Source organism: Choloepus didactylus, chromosome 2 (assembly GCF_015220235.1).
Source record: "Choloepus didactylus isolate mChoDid1 chromosome 2, mChoDid1.pri, whole genome shotgun sequence".
Taxonomy (NCBI): Eukaryota; Metazoa; Chordata; class Mammalia; order Pilosa; family Megalonychidae; genus Choloepus; species Choloepus didactylus.
Window position 1 is genome coordinate 33,693,982 of NC_051308.1, and position 23,168 is coordinate 33,717,149.

The 23,168-nt window shown below is 36.9% G+C and overlaps 1 protein-coding gene across 1 annotated transcript in view; it reads left to right on the forward strand.

Moving 5' to 3' along the window:
* Positions 1 to 23,168, forward strand: part of ACBD3 (acyl-CoA binding domain containing 3) — a 64,968-nt gene that overhangs the window by 17,880 nt on the left and 23,920 nt on the right. Inside the window, exons 2-3 of the mRNA XM_037822784.1 lie at positions 12,765 to 12,906; positions 13,725 to 13,865. Of these exons, the coding sequence (XP_037678712.1) occupies positions 12,765 to 12,906; positions 13,725 to 13,865 (283 nt within the window). The remainder of the gene's footprint in view (positions 1 to 12,764; positions 12,907 to 13,724; positions 13,866 to 23,168) is intronic.

A 23,168-nucleotide genomic window follows, 5' to 3' on the forward strand; every position in this document is an offset into this window, starting at 1 on the left:
AAGTCTTCCCACTTCGTTTTTCTTTTTTAGAGTGTCTTTAGCAATTCGAGGCATCTTCCCTTTCCAAATAAATTTTATAACTAGCTTTTCCAAGTCTGCAAAGTAGGTTGTTGGAATTTTGATTGGGATTGCATTGAATCTGTAGATGAGTTTGGGTAGAATTGACATCTTAATGACATTTAGCCTTCCTATCCATGAACGTGGAATATTTTTCCATCTTTTAAGGTCCCCTTGTATTTCTTTTAGTAGAGTTATGTAGTTTTCTTTGTATAGGTCTTTTACATCTTTGGTTAAGTTGATTCCTAGGTACTTGATTTTTTTAGTTGCTATTGAAAATGGTATCTTTTTCTTGAGTGTCTCTTCAGTTTGTTCATTTCTAGCATATAGAAACATTACCGACTTATGTGCATTAATCTTGTATCCCGCTACTTTGTTAAATTTGTTTATTAGCTCTAGTAGGTGTATCGTTGATTTCTCAGGGTTTTCTAGATATAAGATCATATCATCTGCAAACAATGACAGTTTTACTTCTTCTTTTCCAATTTGGATGCCTTTTATTTCTTTGTCTTGCCGGATTGCCCTGGCTAGCACTTCCAGCACAATGTTGAATAACAGTGGTGACAGCGGGCATCCTTGTCTTGTTCCTGATCTTAGAGGGAAGGCTTTCAGTCTCTCACCATTGAGTACTATGCTGGCTGTGGGTTTTTCATATATGCTCTTTATCATGTTGAGGAAGTTTCCTTCAATTCCTACCTTTTGAAGTGTTTTTATCAAAAAGGGATGTTGGATTTTGTCAATGCTTTTTCAGCATCTATTGAGATGATCAATTGATTTTTCCCTTTCGAGTTTTTAATGTGTTGTAATACATTGATTGTTTTTCTTATGTTGAACCATCCTTGCATGCCTGGAATGAACCCCACTTGGTCATGGTGTATGATTTTTTTAATGTGTCTTTGGATTCGATTTGCAAGTATTTTGTTGAGGATTTTTGCATCTATATTCATTAGGGAGATTGGCCGGTAGTTTTCCTTTTTTGTAGCATCTTTGCCTGGTTTTGGTATTAGATTGATGTTAGCTTCATAAAATGAGTTAGGTAGTGTTCCATTTTCTTCAATGTTTTGAAAGAGTTTGAGTAAGATTGGTGTCAGTTGTTTCTGGAAAGTTTGGTAGAATTCCCCTGTGAAGCCATCTGGCCCTGGGCATTTATTTGTGGGAAGATTTTTGATGACTGATTGGATCTCTTTGCTTGTGATGGGTTGGTTGAGGTCTTCTATTTCTTCTCTGGTCAGTCTAGGTTGTTCATATGTTTCCAGGAAATTTTCCATTTCTTCTACATTATCCAGTTTGTTGCCATACAGTTGTTCATAATATCCTCTTATAATTTTTTTAATTTCTTCAGGATCTGCAGTTATGTCACCTTTTTCATTCATTATTTTGTTTATATGGGTCTTCTCTCTTTTTGATTTTGTCAGTCTAGCTAGGGGCTCGTCATTCTTGTTGATCTTCTCAAAGAACCAACTTTTGGTGATATTTATCCTCTATTGTTTTTTTGTTCTCTATGACATTTATTTCTGCTTTAATCCTTGTTATTTCTTTTCTTGTACTTGGTTTAGGATTGGTTTGCTGTTCATTTTCTAGCTTCTTCAGTTGATCCATTAGTTCTTTGATTTTGGCTCTTTCTTCCTTTTTAATATATGCGTTTAGTGCTATAAATTTCCCCCTTAGCACTGCTTTTGCTGCATCCCATAGGTTTTGGTATGTTGTGTTCTCATTTTCATTCGTCTCTATATATTTAGCAATTTCTCTTGCTATTTCTTCTTTAACCCACTGATTGTTTAGGAGTGTGTTGTTTAACCTCCAGGTATTTGTGAATTTTCTAAGTCTCTGATGGTTATTGACTTCTAATTGTATTCCATTGTGGTCAGAGAATGTGCTTTGAATAATTTCAATCTTTTTAAATTTATTGAGGCTTGTTTTATGTCCCAGCATATGATCTATTCTGGAGAAAGTTCCATGAGCACTAGAAAAGTATGTGTATCCTGGTGATTTGGGATGTAATGTCCTGTATATGTCTGTTAAATCTAATTCATTTATCAGATTGTTTAGGTTTTCAATTTCCTTATTGGTCTTCTGTCTGTTTGATCTATCTATAGGAGAGAGTGATGTGTTGAAGTCTCCCGCAATTTATTGTGGAAACCTCAATTGCTTCCTTTAGTTTTTCCAGTGTTTCTCTCATGTATTTTGTGGCACCTTGATTGGGTGCATAGACGTTTACGATTGTTATTTCTTCTTGCTGAATTGCCCCTTTTATTAGTATGTAGTGGCCTTCTTTGTCTCTCAAAACATCCCTGCATTTGAAGTCTATTTTACCTGAAATTAATATTGCTACACCTGCTTTCTTTTGACTGTGGCTTGCATGAAATATTTTTTTCCATCCTTTCACTTTCAGTTTCTTTGTGTCCCTGTGTCTAAGATGAGTCTCTTGTATGCAACATATTGATGGTTCATTTTTTTTGATCCATTCTTCGAATCTATATCTTTTAATTGGAGAGTTTAATCCATTTACATTCAACGTTAAAACTGTGAAGGCATTTCTTGAATCGGCCATCTTATCCTTTGGTTTATGTTTGCCATATTTTTCCCTCTCTCTATTAATATCCTTTATTGTACCCATACCGAATCTCTTTAGTACTGAACCTTTCTCCAAGTCTCTCTGTCCTGTCTTTGTTTGTCTGTCTGTAGGGCTCCCTTTAGTATCTCCAGTAGGGCAGGTCTCTTGTTAGCAAATTCTCTCAGCATTTGTTTGTCTGTGAAAAATTGAAGCTCTCCCTCAAATTTGAAGGAGAGCTTTGCTGGATAAAGTATTCTTGGCTGGAAATTTTTCTCACTCAGAATTTTAAATATATCGTGCCACTGCCTTCTCGCCTCCATGGTGGCTGCTGAGTAGTCACTACTTAGTCTTATGCTGTTTCCTTTGTATGTGGTGAATTGCTTTTCTCTTGCTGCTTTCAGAACTTGCTCCTCCTCTTCCGTGTTTGACAGTGCGATCAGAATATGTCTCGGGGTGGGTTTATTTGGATTTATTCTATTTGGAGTTCGCTGAGCATTTATGATTTGTGTATTTATGTTGTTTAGAAGATTTGGGAAGTTTTCCCCAACAATTTCTTTGAATACTCTTCCTAGACCTTTACCCTTTTCTTCCCCTTCTGGGACACCAATGAGTCTTATATTTGGACGTTTCATATTATCTATCATATCCCTGAGGTCCATTTCGATTTTTTTCAATTTTTTTTCCCCATTCTTTCTTTTATGCTTTCATTTTCCATTCTGTCATCTTCCAGGTCACTGATTCGTTGTTCAACTTCCTCTAGTCTTGTACTATGAGTGTCCAGAATCTTTTTAATTTGGTCAACAGTTTCTTTAATTTCCATTAGATTATCCTTTTTTTTATTTAGTCTTGCAATGTCTTCTTTATGCTCTTCTAGGGTCTTCTTGATTTCCTTTATCTCCCGTACTATGGTTTCATTGTTCATCTTTAGTTCTTTGAGTAGCTGCTCTAGGTGCTGTGTCTCTTCTGATGTTTTGATTTGGGTGCTTGGGCTTGGGTTATCCATATCGTCTGGTTTTTTCATATGCTTTATAATTTTCTGTTGTTTTTGGCCTCGTGGCATTTGCTGAACTTGATAGGGTTCTTTTAGGGTTTGTAGACCTATTGAAGTCCTTATCTCTAATTTATCAGATCTACAGCTTCGTGGAGTACACTTTCTCTAACTAACCAGCAGGTGGCATCCACGAGCCACCTGTTCTCCACAAGCCAGTTCTCCCTTGCTTAGCCTTTTTTTTGGTGAGTGGGGGAGTGAGTCTTGTGGGGCCCAATTGGTGTACCAAGCTTGCGTGTGTAGTTGGTGTTGCCTGCCCTGTATGTGGGGCGTGTTTCTGGGCAGTCTGGGAGGGGGGGGTGGCCCTAACAATCAAATCTCCCTGATGATCCTAGAGTTTTAAAGCTGCTGCAATAGTCTAATCCTTCAGTTCAGTCCTGCCACAGTTTGTCTCTGCCACTGACCCACAAGTCTTTGGTATTGGCGTATGGCTCCTCAGACTTGCAAGTGGGCCCCTCTTCCAGGCCGTGCACCCCGGGTCCTCTGTTGAGGGATGACTGTGCTATGTCACAGGTGAGTGCCGTCCCCCCAGGGCAGTTCTGGGCTGGTGGGCTGTGTAGGGAGGCTCCCAGTCTGCTCAAATGATGGCTGAATGGGGCTTTGTTAATTCACACTGCTCCACCTTCCCAGCTCTGGGACAGTCAGCTGAGGTTGCAGGGAAGGCTAATGTCCACGCCCAGTTTTGTGGTGTGTGCCTGTTATTTGAAGCACTTCCGTCACACTGGGTTGTCTGGGGCAGCTCTGGGCTATGGGGCTGGCGATGGGCAGGAGTGTTTCCTGTCCACCATGATGGTGGCTGTGAGCGGACACCCCCCTTTTCTTGGGAAGTTGTGGTGTTTAGTGAATTTTCTCAGCCACTGGATTATTGCCTTTTGTCTCAGAGCTCTCTTAGTTCTGCTCTTGACTTGACGTGCCCAAATTGCAATTCTTTGAAGCTTTCTGTATTGGGCTTCTTAGAGTAATTGTTTTAGAAAAAGAAAAAAGGATTAAAAAAAAAAAAAAAAAAAGGGGCCCTCCTCAGAGATCTAATGGGTTATTGAAATGCTAATAGACAAAGCAACCAGGGCCATTAAGGAAAGGTCCACAGGGCAGAGAGATCAGCTTTTCTTCGGGATTTGCATATGCGCCTCAAGGCCTGAGCTCCGCCCTTCCCCTTTCTGTGTTCACCAGAACTCCAAAAATCCTCTGATTTATTTTGGAGTTTTTCGTGTTATTTTTTTTTTTCTATGCCTGTCTCCTCTCTGCTGGGCTGGCAGCTCTCAGATTCTCTGGTGTCTGGTCTCAGTCTATCTATGGTTGGAGTTTGAATCAGTAGAATGAGTTTCCGAGAAGGGCTACCACTGCAGTTCTCCCTTCTCCTTTCCGGAGCTGGCAGCCCCTCCTCCCACGGGACTGAGCCTGGCAGGGAGGGGTGCGGGTCCCCTGGCCGCAAAAACTTACAGATTTCGCTGATCTCAGCAGTTCGACATTTTCATGAGTGTTGTATGAAGTATGCCCGAAGTCAGATTGCTCTGTGGTGTCCAGTCCACGCAGTTCCTGGCTTTTTACCTACTTTCCTGGAGGAGTAACTAAAACTTACAGCTCACCAGTCTGCCATCTTGCCCCGCCTCCCTCGTGTCCTCTTATTTTAAAAATAAGTTTATTATATAACAAAACAGATACAGAAAGCTACACAAAATAAGTGTAGAGCTTAATAAATTACTATAGGATAAACACCTGTTTAACTACTATTCAGATTAGGAAATAAAACATTGCTACCCATCCCAAGAACTCCTTCATGAGTCTCACCCCTTTCACAAAACCCTCCCTCCACAGGCTTATTTTTATCATGAATCTAGTATCCCTAAGGTTCCAATGTTCAGGTATTAAGTGAGTAAATGAAGACATTCTTTTGTCATACTGTCTTTAAGGTGTAAACAGTTGAGTGTTTTTGAATCATCAAGTGGCAAACAAGTTTGATTCTGAACCATTTGTACATGTATTTCTTAACTTCTCATTAAGTACAATTTGAATCAAGGGACACACTTGTAACTATCCTTTCTTGTCATAGGGACTTACTAGATTACAAAATATTCCTTGGACTGTCGAACTCTTAGAAAACCTTTTCTAGGCTATAATAGCTTAGTTTCCTGTTTCGTTTCGTTTTGTTTTATCCTTTCACTCTTTCTGTTATTAGTCCAAAATAGTCATATTTTTTATTTTTTTAAAAAGAGGAATCATCAGTTATGCTTTGGGAGGTAGTCTCATCATGGAGGAAATGCCATTTAAAATTGCTTGTTGAGAGGGATCATTTATTCTCCTGTCTGTAGAAGGGCAGGTGACATGTTTGACAGGTATTAAAGCAAGGTGACAGTGTGTGGGCTTTTATCCTTCCTTTAACTGTGGGACAACAGTGCCTTACATTAAAGTTCTTTTTTTTTTAACAACAACAACAAAATAGACTTTAATTCAAAAATTGTTATAGGGACAAAGATAGTCACTGTATACTGATAAAGGATTCAATTCAACAAGAACACGTAACAGTTATAAATATATATCCACCTAATGGCAAAGTCCCAAAATATACGAAGCAAATACGACAGATTTGAGGGGAGAAATAGACAGTACTACTTTAATGGTAGGATACGTCAGTACACCACTTTTGTTAGTGGATAGAACTTCTAGACACAATCAATAAGGAAATAGAAGACTTGAACAGTACTCTAAACCAACTAGACCCAGCAGACATATATAGCACACTTCAACAGCAGCAGGAGAATACACATTCTTCTCTGGTGCACATGGATCATTCTCTGGGATAGACCATATGTTAGCAAACAAAACAAGCCTCAATAAATTCAGAAATATTAAAAACCATACAGTGTATCTTCTCTGACAACAATGGAATGAAGTTAGAAATCAGTAACAGAGGGAGAAATGGAATTTCACAAATATGTGGAAATTAAACAGTGTACTGGTAAGCAACCAATGGGTCAAAGAGGAAATCACAAGGGAAATTAGGAAATATCTTGAGGTGAATAGAATGAAAATACAACATACCCACACTTAGTGGATGCAGCAGAGACAGTGCTGAGAGGGAAATTTATAGCTCTGAATGCTTACATTTAAAAGAAAAGAAAGATCTCCAATCAGACCTAACATCACAGGTGGAAGATTTAGAAAAAGAAGAACAAACTAAACCCAAGCAAGCAGAAGGAAAGAAATAACAAAGATTAGAGTGGAAATAAATGAAATCGAGAAAAACAACAGTAGAATCAACAAAACTGAAAGTTGGTTTTTGAAAAGATAATAAAATTGGCAAGCCTTTAGCTAGACTAACTGAAAAAAAGAGAAAAGCAAATAACAAAAATCAGAAATAAAAGTGGGGACAATGTTACCAACCACACAGAAACAAAAAGGATCATAAGAGAATACTGTGAACAGCTGTACACCAACAAACTACATAACCTAGTTGAAATGAACAAACTCTTAGAAACACATGAAGTACCTGCACTGACAGAAGAAGAAACAGAAGATCTCAACAGACCAATAACAAGTAAAGAAATTGAATCAGTAATCAAAAGCCTCACAAGAAAGAAATGCCTAGGACCAGATGGCTTCACAGGGGAATTTTACCCAAACAGTCCAAGAAAAATTAACACATATTCTGCTTAATCCCTCAGAAGAGGGAGGGAACAATACCTAACTCATTTTTTGAGGCCAACATCATCCTAAGGCCAACATCATCCTAATACCAAAGCCAGATAAAGATACTACAAGACAAAATTACAGACCAGTTTCTGTTAGGAATATAGATGCAGAAATCCTCAACAACATTCAACAGTACGTTAAAAGAATTATACACCATGATTAAAGTGGGATTTATCCCAGGTATGCAAGGGTGGTTCAATAAAAGAAAATCAGTGAACATAGTACACCACATTAACAAAATGAAGGGAATATTATTCAGCAGTAATAAGGAATGAAATCCTGAAGCATGCAACAACATGGATAAACATTATGTTGAGTGAAGTCAGTCAGACACAAAAGGACAAATGTGTGATCTCACTAAGGTAACTATAATAAAACTCATAAAGTTAAAATCTAGACTAGGTTACCAGGAGATAGAATGAAGGTGGAGAATGGGGAACAGGTGCTTATTATATGCAGAATTTTTAACTAGGTTGAATTTAAATGCTTGGAAATGTATAGAGATGATGATAGCACACTACGGTGAGTGTAATTAACAGTGCTAAGTTGTGTGTGATTGTGGTTGAAAGGGGGAAGTTTAGAGTCGTATATGTCACTAGAAGGAAAACTAGAGGATAATAGTGAACCCTGTGGTGGACGATGACTGTAATTAATTTATGAAGTAGGCCAAATGTATGTCACTATTACAAGGAGTTAATAATAGAGTGGTATATGGGAAAAATGCACCTAATGCAAACTATGGACTGTAGTTAACAGCAATATTTTAATACTCTTTCATCAACAGTAACAAATGTACATACCAATGCTTAGGGCCAGTAATATGTGGGATAAGGAATATGGGATGTTTTTGGTTGTTTTGCTGAGTAATGAAAATATTCTAAAATTGTGGTGATGAATGTATAACTATGTGATGATACTGTGAACCAATGATTGTATACTTTAGATGGATTGTATGGTGTGTGAATATATCTCAATGAAACTGCTGTTAGCAAAAAGAGATAAAGGATGTTAAGATGACAATGTGTGAGCATAAAGAAGAAAAAAAATGTTGCCAATATGGCATAAGTTCTTTTTGATAACCACTCCTAATTTTAGACCTCTCGCTACTTTCTCACTCCCATCTGTTTTTTTTTTAACGACTCCTTCCAGATCTCTTTCGTTGCATTTACAGTCATGTAAATGTACCTGTAGACTATGTGTGTGGGTATGTTTAACATGTTGTATTTAATCAAATCTGAGACTCACTATTATTTTATGTACCATTAAGAAAGAAAAGTTTTTGCCAGTTACAACTGTAAGATGAACTGTAGACTATAAAACCTAATCTGATTTTAGAGATGTTAAATGTTTGGCATGGAGGAAGAGGGGATTGCTTCTTAGAATCGATGAAATAGATTGTGTGCTATGATTGTATGTGGTTATCTACGGCTTGCTTTTTTCACTTAACAGTATTTCCTATAATTGCTTCATTTATACTACAGTCTGAATATACTACATTATTTAGCCCACTCCCTTACTGATGAACTTCTAAGTTCTTTCCAGTAATAAGAAAACAGTGCTGTAATGAATATCCTTTTATCTGCTTCCTTCTATGTATTTGGGAGTACTTATCAAGGTGGATAATGAGAATTAGTGGTCACAGGGCATGTACATTTATAATTTTGAAATATGTTGTCAAATTGACCTCCGCAATAATTGTACCAATTTACCAACATTAGTATACAAGAGTATCTGTCCCATTCTCACAAATTTAATGTTATCTTTTTTTTTACCTGTCTCATGGGAAAGGGGGTCTTAGAAACTGATGGTTTTAATTTCCATTTCCCTGATGACCAGTAAGACTGAATATCTTTTTGTATACTTATTGACTATGTCCATTTTTTTTTCTTCTCTGAATTTCCTGTTCATATCCTTTGATTCATATTCTTCTGTCATCCATGGTGATTTTATTTTGGTGCACTCTGAGTACAGATAAGAAATTAACTTGTTGTAGGCAATATATGTTACTTTCTACCCACTCTTTTTAAATGCATGAAATGTGGTAGTCTGTTATCATTGGAATCAATCAATAATTAATATTACCATTTCTCACAGAAGCAGCACTATGCCTAAAGGACTTCCCATTTTACCAGCACCCGATTTTATACTATTGGATGTTGGTAGTAGTTAAGCCATTATGGGTCAACCTGGCTTCAAGAAAAAGATAAAAGGCATCCAAATTAGAAACAAAGAAGTAAAGCCTTCCTTATTGGCCGATGACACTATCCTATATACAGAAAATTCTGAAAAATCTACAACAAAGCTCCTAGAGCTAATAAATGCATACAGCAAAGTGGTGGGGTACAAGACCAACACCCCCAAATCAGTAGTTTTTCTATACACAAGCAATAAACAATCAGAAGAAGAAATCAAGAAATAGATTCCATTTACAGTAGCAACTGAAAGAATCAAATATCTAGGAATAAATCTAACCAAGGATGTAAAGAACTTTACACAGAAAACTACAAAACACTGCTAAAAGAAATAAAAAAAGACCTAAATAAATGGAAGGATATTCCACATTCATACATTGGAAGACTGAATATTTTTAAGATGTTGATTCTACCCAAAGTGATTTATGGATTCAGTGCAGTGCAATCAAAATTCTAACATCCTTCTTTGAAGAAATGGAAAAGCCAGCCATCAAATTTATGTAGAAGGTAAGGGACCCCGAATAGCCAAGGCCATTTTGAAAAAGAAGAATGTAGTTGGAGGACTCACACTTCATAATTTTAAAACTTTTTAAAAAGCAACAGTAATCAAAACAGCATGATACAGGCACAAGAACAAACAGACAGACTGAGGGACAGGGTGGAATCAAATTGAGAGTTCAGAAGTCAGCCCTCACGTTGATGGCCAAAGACCACTCCGTTGGGAAAGAATAGTCTCTTCAACAAATGATGCTGGGAAAACTAGATGTCCATATGCAAAAGAATGAATATGAACCCCTACCTCACACCATATACAGAAATCAACTAAAAATGGATCAAGTACCTAAATGTAAGATTCAGAACTATAAAATACCTAGAAGAAAACATAGGAAAGCATCTTCAGGATCTTGTGTTAGGCAGTGGTTTCTTAAACTTTAAACCCAAAACATAGGCAACAAAATAAAAAATAGATAAATGGGACCTCATCAAAATTTTAAAATTCTGTGCCTTAAAGAAATTTATCATGAAAGTAAAACAACAACCTTCCCAATAGGAAAAGATATTTGGAAACCACGTGTCTGATAAAGATTTAATATTCAGAATATATAAAGAAATCCTACAATTTAAAAGTAACAAGGTAAACAACCCAATTAAGAAGTGGGCAAAACTCCCCCCTACGTGGGATCAGACACCCAGGGGAGTGAATCTCCCTGGCAACGTGGAATATGACTCCCGGGGAGGAATGTAAACCCGGCATCGTGGGATGGAGAACATCTTCTTGACCAAAAGGGGGATGTGAATGAAAATGAAATAAACTTCAGTGGCAGAGAGATTCCAAAAGGAGCCAAGAGGTCACTCTGGTGGACACTCTTACGCACAATATAAACAACCCTTTTTAGGTTCTAATGAATTGGGATAGCTGGTGGTAGATACCTGAAACTATCAAACTACAGCCCAGAACCCATGAATCTTAAAGACGATTGTATAAAAATGTAGCTTATGAGGGGTGACAGTGGGATTGGGAAAGCCATAAGGACCACACTCCCCTTTGTCTAGTTTATGGATAGATGAGTAGAAAAATAGGGGAAGGAAACAAACAGACAGACAAAGGCACCCAGTGTTCTTTTTTACTTTAATTGCTCTTTTTCCCCTTAATTATTATTATTGTTATTTTTGTGTGTGTGCTAATGAAGGTGTCAGGGATTGATTTAGGTGATGAATGTACAACTATGTAATGGTACTGTGAACAATCGAATGTATGATTTCTTTTGTATGACTGCGTGGTATGTGAATATATCAATAAAATGAAGATATAAAAAATAAAATGAATATTAAAAAAAAAGAAAAAGAAGTGGGCAAAAGACTTGAATAGACATCTCTCCAAAGAGGAACACAGATGGCTAAAAACCACATGAAAAGATGCTCAACATCATTAGCTATTAGGGAAATGCAAGTCGAAACCACAGCGAGACACCATTTTACACTCATTACAAGTGTTGGAGAGGATGTAGAGAAATAGGAACACTCATTCATTGCTGATAGGAATGTAAAATGGTGCAACTGCTGTGGAAGACAGTTTAGTGGTTCCTCAGAGAGTGAAGTATAGAATTACCATTTGACCCAGCAATCCCATTCTAGGTATGTGCCCAAAAGAAAAGAAGTCAGGAGGGGTTTGAACAAATATTTACATACTGATGTTCATAGTAGCATTATTCACAATTGACAAAAAATGAAGCAACTTAAATGCTCATCAACAATGAATGGATAAATAAAAGGTATATGCATAAAGTGGAATATTATTCAGCTGTAAAAAGGGAATGAAGTTCTGATTCATGTGACAATATGGATGAACCTTGAAGACACCGGGCTGAATGAAATAAGGCAGACACAAAAGGACAAATACTGTATGATCCCACTGATGAAGCAAACTCAGAGAGTCAGAATCTAGAATATAGGTTACCAGGGGACAGGGTGGGGATAGGAAATAGGGAGTTAAGGCTTAAAATATACAGTGTTTCTATTTAGAATGATGGAAATGCTTTGTTTTATCCATGGACCATGGTGATTATAGCACAACATTGTTGATGTAATTAACAGCACTGAAATATATATCTGTTGTTAAAAGGGAAAATGTTCGGTTGTATGCTTACTAATAGAATAAAAAAGTATTCTAAATTCATGAAATTACACCACAGAAAGTGAATCCTAAATTAAACCACAGATTATATATTAATAATACAATCATGCTTTCATCAATTGTAACAAATGTACCACACTAATGCAAGGTGTTACTAATAGAATGGTATATGGGAATCCCGTGTTTTATGCAAGATTGTTCTGCAAACCCACAACTTCTCTAATAAAAAATTGTTTAAGAAAAGAAAAAAACACTATTTGGTTGTTTCACAGCCATTTTTAATATGTGTAAAAAAGGTGTTAAGCTGTGGAACTACATTATGTGTGCCTAACTGCAGCTGATAGATTAGTTTCTATGCAGTAGCTTTAACATAAACATTGGTACTTGGCTTCATTTTTAAAAAAGTAAATAATTCAGCATAAAGGATTTCTGGCTGTTATAATTTTGTAATTGAATTTTAAAATCTATCTATAGTGTTTGTATCTACCACAGGCAGTTTGTGACATGCCTTATATCAGTGTTAGTGTATTATGCTGAAATTAATGTACTTTGCCAGTGCTAACTGTTTCGTGTTTCTCTTTGTTATAGAAAAAGATGGCAAAGCATTTCATCCAACTTACGAAGAAAAGCTGAAACTTGTGGCACTGCATAAGCAGGTTCTTATGGGTCCATATAATCCAGATACTTGTCCTGAGGTTGGATTCTTTGATGTGTTGGGGAATGACAGGAGGTAATGTTTTGTTGTATGAATAAGGATAATGTTAAAAAGAGTACCATGTGAATAGGTTAGGATGTAAATAACTGGTTCATTAGCTTAGAATAAAAATGGAAACAAACATTTTGCTTGCAGCTTCTGGTGTCTTCAAATGTTTATCTGTTTTTGGCTTGGAGATGTTTATGTCTGACTATTGTGAAAGAAGTTGACTCATCTGATTATGAGCGTTAGACAACTACAACTTCATTTGATTCTTCCTAAACAATATTAAAAGCAGCCTTTAATATGCACAGCTGTATGAGGGTACCCAGGGGCAAGTGATTGTACACTTTGGATCTTTGGATAATTCTATGGTATCTGAACAATCTCAATAAAAATGAAAAAATGAAAAAAAATAAAAATAAAAATAAAAAGCAGCCTTTAAAATACGTGGTAATTGATTCCCTCATTGGGATGTATAGAGTTATGAGAAAAGAATACATTGAGTATTTTATTCATTTAAGGCTAAAATATGATACAAGGAAAATAAAAACTTTGATACCTTTTTGTTAATATAGGAATTATAAGCAATGCAGTTAAATGCTTAGTTAACTATAAACCTTATAGTAGCTGTTGTAGTTTAATAACAGTGTACCTGTAGTGTATGTGGCATACCTAATTTAGTAAGTCAGTACTTGTTTGTTAAAAGCTCTTAGCTTTGAGCCTTTTGTTTATAGTAGAATCAAATCCTTCATTTTAGTTATAACTTGGAATTGTTCACATTTAAGTTTAAATTAAGTCAAGTTCTCATTCTATTAAGAAGGGTAGGTAACTTTTCTTGTTTTTCCTTGTAGGAGAGAATGGGCAGCCCTAGGAAACATGTCTAAAGAAGATGCCATGGTAGAGTTTGTCAAGCTCCTAAACAGGTGTTGCCATCTCTTTTCAACATATGTTGCATCCCACAAAATAGAGAAGGATGAGCAAGAAAAAAAAAGGTGAAATTTGAGAACATGGAATACTTTATCCCTTTGCAACCCAAAACATTGATGCTTTTGCTTTATGGAGTGTCTCTTCAAGATCAGGTGCCTTACTTCCCTTGGATCCCCACTTTTTATGGCAGTTGTTCAGACTTTGATGTGAGCAGGTATTTATGAGTTTTGGAGGGGAGAGGGGTGCTGCTTCCTTTTGGCTATACGTTTAAAGGGAACTGTCCATGTATCACAATAGCATTCCTTTTGTCTTTTTATGCTTTCGAGCACCTTCCAGCATAAACTCAACAATCCCCTCCTCCCTACCCTTTTGGTCTGACATATATACTTGAGCTTCTAGAATATTTATGCTTCATTTCACCTGTTCTATGTGTTAGTTCTTACATAGAAATTCCCATTGGCTCTGGCTCACAGATGGTTTATTTCTGGTTTATTTCCAAAAGTTGGAGGGGACAGCTGCTAAATGAGCTGTTTGTGTTTATGGAATTCTCTTTTGTGATTGTAATTTAACTGAATTATAGTTAATACCTTATTTATCTAGAGATTATATTTTCAACAACTTTGTCTAAAATTCTAGAGAACCAAAAAGACGCTATCAGACTTCAGATTTCTTTCTCAGATTATCTGTCTTATACTTTAGAAACAGTTGTTTCTCTAGTTTCCCACCTCACACAAGATGAGAAATAATAGATTAAAAGAGAAAATAGCCTGATAGTGAGGGAGAAAACAGGAAATACGAAAAATAGACACAAGACTTTTAAAAAGTATGACAGTCGGGCCATTTAAAATGAAGGTAAACTTCTCCATCAGTACTTTATGACATAGTCTAATGTTTATGTTTGTAGTTACAACCCCTGAGTCATCAAGAGACAGACCACTAGATACAATTTGTTCCTGTTTAACAAGGTAGGAAATGAGTTAATACATTTTCAGAAAATTTTTATCCAAAGGAATTTTTTTTTCTAAAGGAAATATTTTGATTCTTACAAGAATGGAATGAGGGTACTTTAACTGGAAAATTTATTTATGTGCTAATAGTCCATTGTGTAGTGATGTTGGATCAATGAGGTGTATCTGTTATGTCTTTGGAAGTAGGTATACATTGCTTTAAGTCCTTATTTTAATGATAAATAATCAGATTTCTCTTGAGCATTGTCAAGAGTTAATCATTTTAATGTAAAAAGCTGCATTTTTCTTTTCAAACAATACTTTCATGGGGTGAAATCCATATAGAATTCTTTATTTCCTTTTTTTAACATTTTATTTCAGAGTACTTACTATCTTATAGTACAATTATAAAAATAATACAAACCCTATACAGAGAACTCCAACATACACCTACCTCCCGATTTTACCCGGATCTGCCAATTTTAACATTTTGCCACATTTACTGTTCCCCCTCCCTCCCTTCCATCCATCCACCCATATTTGCCACATTTGCTCGCTCGCTCTTTGTTTCTTTCTCTCTTTCTATATCTAATCCATTCATCCATCCATCCAATTCATTAGTTGATATTCTGAACACTTGAGCGTAGGTTGTATGTATCACACTCCTTGAACACTTAATACATTTCCTGAGAACAAGAATATTCACTTACGTAACCACCTTACGTGCAGTTGTCAAGTTCAAGAAATTTAACACTGATATAAAGCTTATAGTTATATGCTAATTTTTTCATGTGTCCCATTAATGTCCTTTATAGCCTTTTGTCTTCCCTTGCTAGTCCTATCCAGGATCATAAATTGCATTTAATTGTGATTTTCTCTTTAGTTGCTCTTTCTTTTTTTTTTTTAATTGTGAGAACATATAAACAACATAAACTTTCCCATCTTAACTGCTCCCTGGCATATCATTCAGTGGGATTAATCACATTCACAATATTGTGGAACTCCCACCACCGTCCATTACTAAAACTTTCCCATCTCCCCAGACAGAAACTAGACACCCATTATGTTTTATCTCTCCATTCTCCTTGCCCCCCCACCCTCGGCAAACTGTAATTTCTGTCTCTGTGAGCTTTCATATTCTCTGATATTTTCTGTGAAGCTACCATCAGGCTTAAATTTAACATCCTAAATCTATAGTAGTCTAATTTGTTTTGATATCAACTTAACTTCAATAGTATACACAAACTATGTTCCTATATGTAGTTCCTGTATCTCTCTGTCCCAGATCACATGTTTATACCTGTGAGTCCAAAACCACTGATTTATCATTACATTTTATTCATTTGCCTTTTAGATACTCTGGGAAGTAATAAGTGGAGTTACAAACCAAAAATACAATAGTACTGGAATTTATATTTACTCGTGTCATTACCCTTACTGGAGGTCTTTATTTCTTCATGTGACTTCAGTCTATTGTCTGTTGTCCTTTCCTTTCAACCTACAGAACTGTCTTTAGCATCTCTTGTAGGGCCGATCTAGTGATGACAGACTACCTCAGCTTTTGTTCATCTGGGACTGTGTTAATCGCTCCCTCATTTTTGAAAGACAGTTTTGCTGGATACAGGCATACCTCAGAGGTATTGCAGGTTTCACCTGGGGCAGGCGGGGAGCCAGCCAGGGCACCACAAGATCCTACTACTTTTTTTAAAAAACAGTTTTATTCACACACCATATGTTCCAGTTTTCAAGAACTGCTGTCATGCAAAATACCAGAAATGGATTGCCTTTTATAAAAGAGGTTTATTAGGTTACAAATTTGCAGTTCAGAGGCCATGAAAATGTCCAAATTAAGGCATCAACAAGAGGGTACCTTCAGTGAAGTAAGGCCAATGGCGTCTGGAACACTTCTTTTTTTTTTTTTTTCTTTTTTTTTGGAACACTTCTGTAGCTGGGAAGGCACATGGCTGGCATCTGCTGATCCTTTGCTCCTTGGTTGCGTTGTTTTCAGCTTCTGATTCCAGTGGCTTTCTCTTTTTGTCTCTGGGGGTCTTGTCTTAGGTTCTCCAGGGCAAATTCTTGGCTTAGCATCTGCAAACATCCTTCTGTCCTCATCTCCAAGCATTTTTAAGCATCTCTGTCAGCTCCAGCTCCTGTCTTTCTTCCTGAGCCTCTTAAAGGACTCCAGTGATCTACTTAAGACCTACCCTGAATGGGCGAGGCCACACCGCCATGGAAGTGATCCAATCGACAGGTTGCGCCCTACTCAAAAGACTAATAATTCTGCCTTCACAAGATTGCATTAAAGAATATGGCTTTTCTGGGGGACATAATATACCCAGACCAGCACACTACGATCCATCCTTAAGTGTACAATCAGTAGCTCTTGGTATAATCACATAGTTAAGCATTCATCACTACAGTCAATATGAGAACATTCTCATTTCCTCCAAAAAAAATCTCATGCCCCTTATTTGCCCGTCATTGACATTTAGCTTTGGTATAGTGCCTTTGTTATAATTAATGAAAGAATATTACAGTGTTACTGTTAACTATAGACCGTAGTTTTCATTAATTGTATTTTTTCCCATATACCACCCTATCTTGTAATAGTGTCATATGTTTGCTCTAGTTCATGTAAGAACTTTCTTACACTTGTACAGTTAACCACTGTCATCGTCCACTATAGGTTTCACTAAGTTATACAGTCCCACTTTTTATCTTCTAGCTTTCCTTCTGCCTACCAATTTTAAGTAGCCTTTTTCTTGATTTGGTGCTCACTCGGTTTTCTGGATCTCTGAGAAAGATGTTTCTGTCAGTTCTTACTGGTTGTTCAAAATTTCTGTGGCAGGAGGGAGCCCTGAAGCATCTCACTCTGCCATGCTGATTGGGACAAGGTCCATATAGAACTATTTTAAAGAGTTTAAGACCAGACTTCATCCATCCAACCTTATGGAACATCTTGCTCTCTACCATTGTGACACATTTAAAAATAGGTGATATTATTGCTGTATCTTGATCATTGGCTATGGCTCAGGTATGTTGTTATAACCTATAGGAGTTTGGGGGAGATAGCGGGCTAACGAAGATAGTTCTCATATTGAAGCTAAGAAATGGTATCTTCTCTGAAAATCCTCAGAAATCTTCCCTTTCGTCCTTTCTTCAGCCTCACTATACTCCACACCACTCTTGCACACATAATGTATCCATTACTGTGTGGTAGATTCCATTTTCTTTTTTGGAAAAGGGTGTGTAGGGCTGACACTTAAATGTCCAGCAACTGTTGTTTTCTTTTTTCTTTTTTTTTTTTATCTTCATTTTATTGAGATATATTCACATACCACGCAGTCATACAAAACAAATCGTACTTTCGATTGTTTACAGTACCATTACATAGTGGTACATTCATCACCTAAATCAATCCCTGACACCTTCATTAGCACACACACAAAAATAACAAGAATAATAATTAGAGTGAAAAAGAGCAATTGAAGTAAAAAAGAACACTGGGTACCTTTGTCTGTTTGTTTCCTTCCCCTATTTTTCTACTCATCCATCCATAAACTAGACAAAGTGGAGTGTGGTCCTTATGTCTTTCCCAAACCCACTGACACCCCTCATAAGCTACATTTTTATACAACTGTCTTCGAGATTCATGGGTTCTGGGTTGTAGTTTGATAGTTTCAGGTATCCACCACCAGCTACCCCAATTCTTTAGAACCTAAAAAGGGTTGTCTAAAGTGTGCGTAAGAGTGCCCACCAGAGTGACCTCTCGGCTCGTTTTGGAATCTCTCTGCCACTGAAGCTTATTTCATTTCCTTTCACATCCCCCTTTTGGTCAAGAAGATGTTCTCCGTCCCACGATGCCAGGTCTACATTCCTCCCCGGGAGTCATACTCCACGTTGCCAGGGAGATTCACTCCCCTGGGTGTCTGATCCCACGTAGGGTGGAGGGCAGTGATTTCACCTTTCAAGTTGGCTTAGCCAGAGAGAGAGGGCCACATCTGAGCAACAAAGAGGCATTCGGGAGGAGGCTCTTAGGCACAACCATAGGGAGGCCTAGCCTCTCCTTTGCAGCAACTGTCTTCCCAAGGGTAAAACTTATGGTAGAGGGCTCAACCCATCAAACCACCAGTCCCCTATGTCTGTGGTCATGTTAGCAACCATGGAGGTGGGGTAGGCGAATACCCCTGCATTCTCCACAGGCTCCTCAAAGGGGCACTACATCTTTTTTTTTCCTTGTTTTTCTTTTTTTTTTTTTTAACTTTCCCTTCTTTTTTAAATCAACTGTATGAAAAAAAAGTTAAAAAGAAAACAAACATACAATAAAAGAACATTTCAAAGAGACCATAACAAGGGAGTAAGAAAAAGACAACTAACCTAAGATAACTACTTAACTTCCAACATGTTCCTACTTTACCCCAAGAAAGTTACATAATATAGCAACATTTCTGTGAACTTGTTCCTGCTATATCCATCAGAAATTAACAGACCATAGTCATTCCTGGGCATCCCCAGAACGTTAAATAGCTTATCTGTTCTTCTTGGATTATTGTTCCCCCTTCCTTAATTGCTCTCTATTGCTAGTTCCCCTACATTCTACATTATAAACCATTTGTTTTACATTTTTCAAAGTTCACATTAGTGGTAGCATATAATATTTCTCTTTTTGTGCCTGGCTTATTTCGCTCAGCATTATGTCTTCAAGGGTCATCCATGTTGTCATATGTTTCACGAGATCGTTCCTTCTTACTGCCGCGTAGTATTCCATCGTGTGTATATACCACATTTTATTTATCCACTCATCTGTTGAAGGACATTTGGGTTGCTTCCATCTCTTGGCAATTGTGAATAATGCTGCTATGAACATTGGCGTGCAGATATCTGTTCGTGTCACTGCTTTCCGACCTTCCGGGTATATACCGAGAAGTGCAATCGCTGGATCGAATGGTAACTCTATATCTAGTTTTCTAAGGAACTGCCAGACTGACTTCCAGAATGGCTGAACCATTATACAGTCCCACCAACAATGAATGAGACTTCCAATTTCTCCACATCCCCTCCAGCATTTGTAGTTTCCTGTTTGTTTAATGGCAGCCATTCTAACCGGTGTTAGATGGTATCTCATTGTGGTCTTAATTTGCATCTCTCTAATAGCTAGTGAAGCTGAACATTTTTTCATGTGTTTCTTGGCCATTTGTATTTCCTCTTCACAGAACTGTCTTTTCATATCTTTTGCCCATTTTATAATTGGGCCGTCTGTACTATTGTCATTGAGTTGTAGGATTTCTTTGTATATGCAAGATATCAGTCTTTTGTCAGATACATGGTTTCCAAAAATTTTTTCCCATTGAGTTGGCTGCCTCTTTACCTTTTTGAGAAATTCCTTTGAGGTGCAGAAACTTCTAAGCTTGAGGAGTTCCCATTTATCTATTTTCTCTTTTGTTGCTTGTGCTTTGGGTGTAAAGTCTAGGAAGTGGCCGCCTAATACAAGGTCTTGAAGATGTTTTCCTACATTATCTTCTAGGAGTTTTATGGTACTTTCTTTTATATTGAGATCTTTCATCCATTTTGAGTTAATTTTTGTGTAGGGTGTGAGGTAGGGGTCCTCTTTCATTCTTTTGGATATGGATATCCAACTCTCCCAGCCCCATTTGTTGAAAAGACCATTATGACTCAGTTCGGTGACTTTGGGAGCCTTATCAAAGATCAGTCGGCCATAGATCTCAATTCGATTCCATTGATGTATATGTCTATCTTTGTGCCAGTACCATGCTGTTTTGGCAACTGTGGCTTTATAATAAGCTTCAAAGTCAGGGAGTGTAAGTCCTCCCACTTCGTTTTTCTTTTTTAGAGTGTCTTTGGCAATTCGAGGCATCTTCCCTTTCCAAATAAATTTTATAACTAGCTTTTCCAAGTCTGCAAAGTAGGTTGTTGGAATTTTGATTGGGATTGCATTGAATCTGTAGATGAGTTTGGGTAGAATTGACATCTTAATGACATTTAGCCTTCCTATCCATGAACGTGGAATATTTTTCCATCTTTTAAGGTCCGCTTCTATTTCTTTTAGTAGAGTTATGTAGTTTTCTTTGTATAGGTCTTTTACATCTTTGGTTAAGTTGATTCCTAGGTACTTGATTTTTTTAGTTGCTATTGAAAATGGTATCTTTTTCTTGAGTGTCTCTTCAGTTTGTTCATTTCTAGCATATAGAAACATTACTGACTTATGTGCATTAATCTTGTATCCCGCTACTTTGCTAAATTTGTTTATTAGCTCTAGTAGCTGTATCGTCGATTTCTCAGGGTTTTCTAGATATAAGATCATATCATCTGCAAACAATGACAGTTTTACTTCTTCTTTTCCAATTTGGATGCCTTTTATTTCTTTGTCTTGCCGGATTGCCCTGGCTAGCACTTCCAGCACAATGTTGAATAACAGTGGTGACAGCGGGCATCCTTGTCTTGTTCCTGATCTTAGAGGGAAGGCTTTCAGTCTCTCATCATTGAGTACTATGCTGGCTGTGGGTTTTTCATATATGCTCTTTATCATGTTGAGGAAGTTTCCTTCAATTCCTACCTTTTGAAGTGTTTTTATCAAAAAGGGATGTTGGATTTTGTCAAATGCTTTTTCAGCATCTATTGAGATGATCAATTGATTTTTCCCTTTTGACTTGTTAATGTGTTGTAATACATTGATTGATTTTCTTATGTTGAACCATCCTTGCATGCCTGGAATAAACCCCACTTGGTCATGGTGTATGATTTTTTTAATGTGTCTTTGGATTCGATTTGCAAGTATTTTGTTGAGGATTTTTGCATCTATATTCATTAGGGAGATTGGCCGGTAGTTTTCCTTTTTTGTAGCATCTTTGCCTGGTTTTGGTATTAGATTGATGTTAGCTTCATAAAATGAGTTAGGTAGTGTTCCATTTTCTTCAATGTTTTGAAAGAGTTTGAGTAAGATTGGTGTCAGTTGTTTCTGGAAAGTTTGGTAGAATTCCCCTGTGAAGCCATCTGGCCCTGGGCATTTATTTGTGGGAAGATTTTTGATGACTGATTGGATCTCTTTGCTTGTGATGGGTTGGTTGAGGTCTTCTATTTCTTCTCTGGTCAATCTAGGTTGTTCATATGTTTCCAGGAAATTGTCCATTTCTTCTACATTATCCGTTTTGTTGCCATACAGTTGTTCATAATATCCTCTTATAATTTTTTTAATTTCTTCAGGATCTGCAGTTATGTCACCTTTTTCATTCATTATTTTGTTTATATGGGTCTTCTCTCTTTTTGATTTTGTCAGTCTAGCAAGGGGCTTGTCAATCTTGTTGATCTTCTCAAAGAACCAACTTTTGGTGATATTTATCCTCTCTATTGTTTTTTTGTTCTCTATGTCATTTATTTCTGCTTTAATCCTTGTTATTTCTTTTCTTCTACTTCGTTTAGGATTGGTTTGCTGTTCATTTTCTAGCTTCTTCAGTTGATCCATTAGTTCTTTGATTTTGGCTCTTTCTTCCTTTTTAATATATGCGTTTAGTGCTATAAATTTCCTCCTCAGCACTGCTTTTGCTGCATCCCATAGGTTTTGGTATGTTGTGTTCTCATTTTCATTCGTCTCTATATATTTAGCAATTTCTCTTGCTATTTCTTCTTTAACCCACTGATTGTTTAGGAGTGTGTTGTTTAACCTCCAGGTATTTGTGAATTTTCTAAGTCTCTGATGGTTATTGACTTCTAATTGTATTCCATTGTGGTCAGAGAATGTGCTTTGAATAATTTCAATCTTTTTAAATTTATTGAGGCTTGTTTTATGTCCCAGCATATGATCTATTCTGGAGAAAGTTCCATGAGCACTAGAAAAGTATGTGTATCCTGGTGATTTGGGATGTAATGTCCTGTATATGTCTGTTAAATCTAATTCATTTATCAGATTGTTTAGGTTTTCAATTTCCTTATTGGTCTTCTGTCTGTTTGATCTATCTATAGGAGAGAGTGATGTGTTGAAGTCTCCCACAATTATTCTGGAAACCTCAATTGCTTCCTTTAGTTTTTCCAGTGTTTCTCTCATGTAGTTTGTGGCACCTTGATTGGGTGCATAGACATTTACGATTATTATTTCTTCTTGCTGAATTGCCCCTTTTATTAGTATGTAGTGGCCTTCTTTGTCTCTCAAAACATCCCTGCATTTGAAGTCTATTTTATCTGAGATTAATATTGCTACACCTGCTTTCTTTTGGCTGTGGCTTGCATGAAATATTTTTTTCCATCCTTTCACTTTCAGTTTCTTTGTGTCCCTGTGTCTAAGATGAGTCTCTTGTATGCAACATATTGATGGTTCATTTTTTTTGATCCATTCTGCGAATCTATATCTTTTAATTGGGGAGTTTAATCCATTTACATTCAGCGTTAAAACCGTGAAGGCATTTCTTG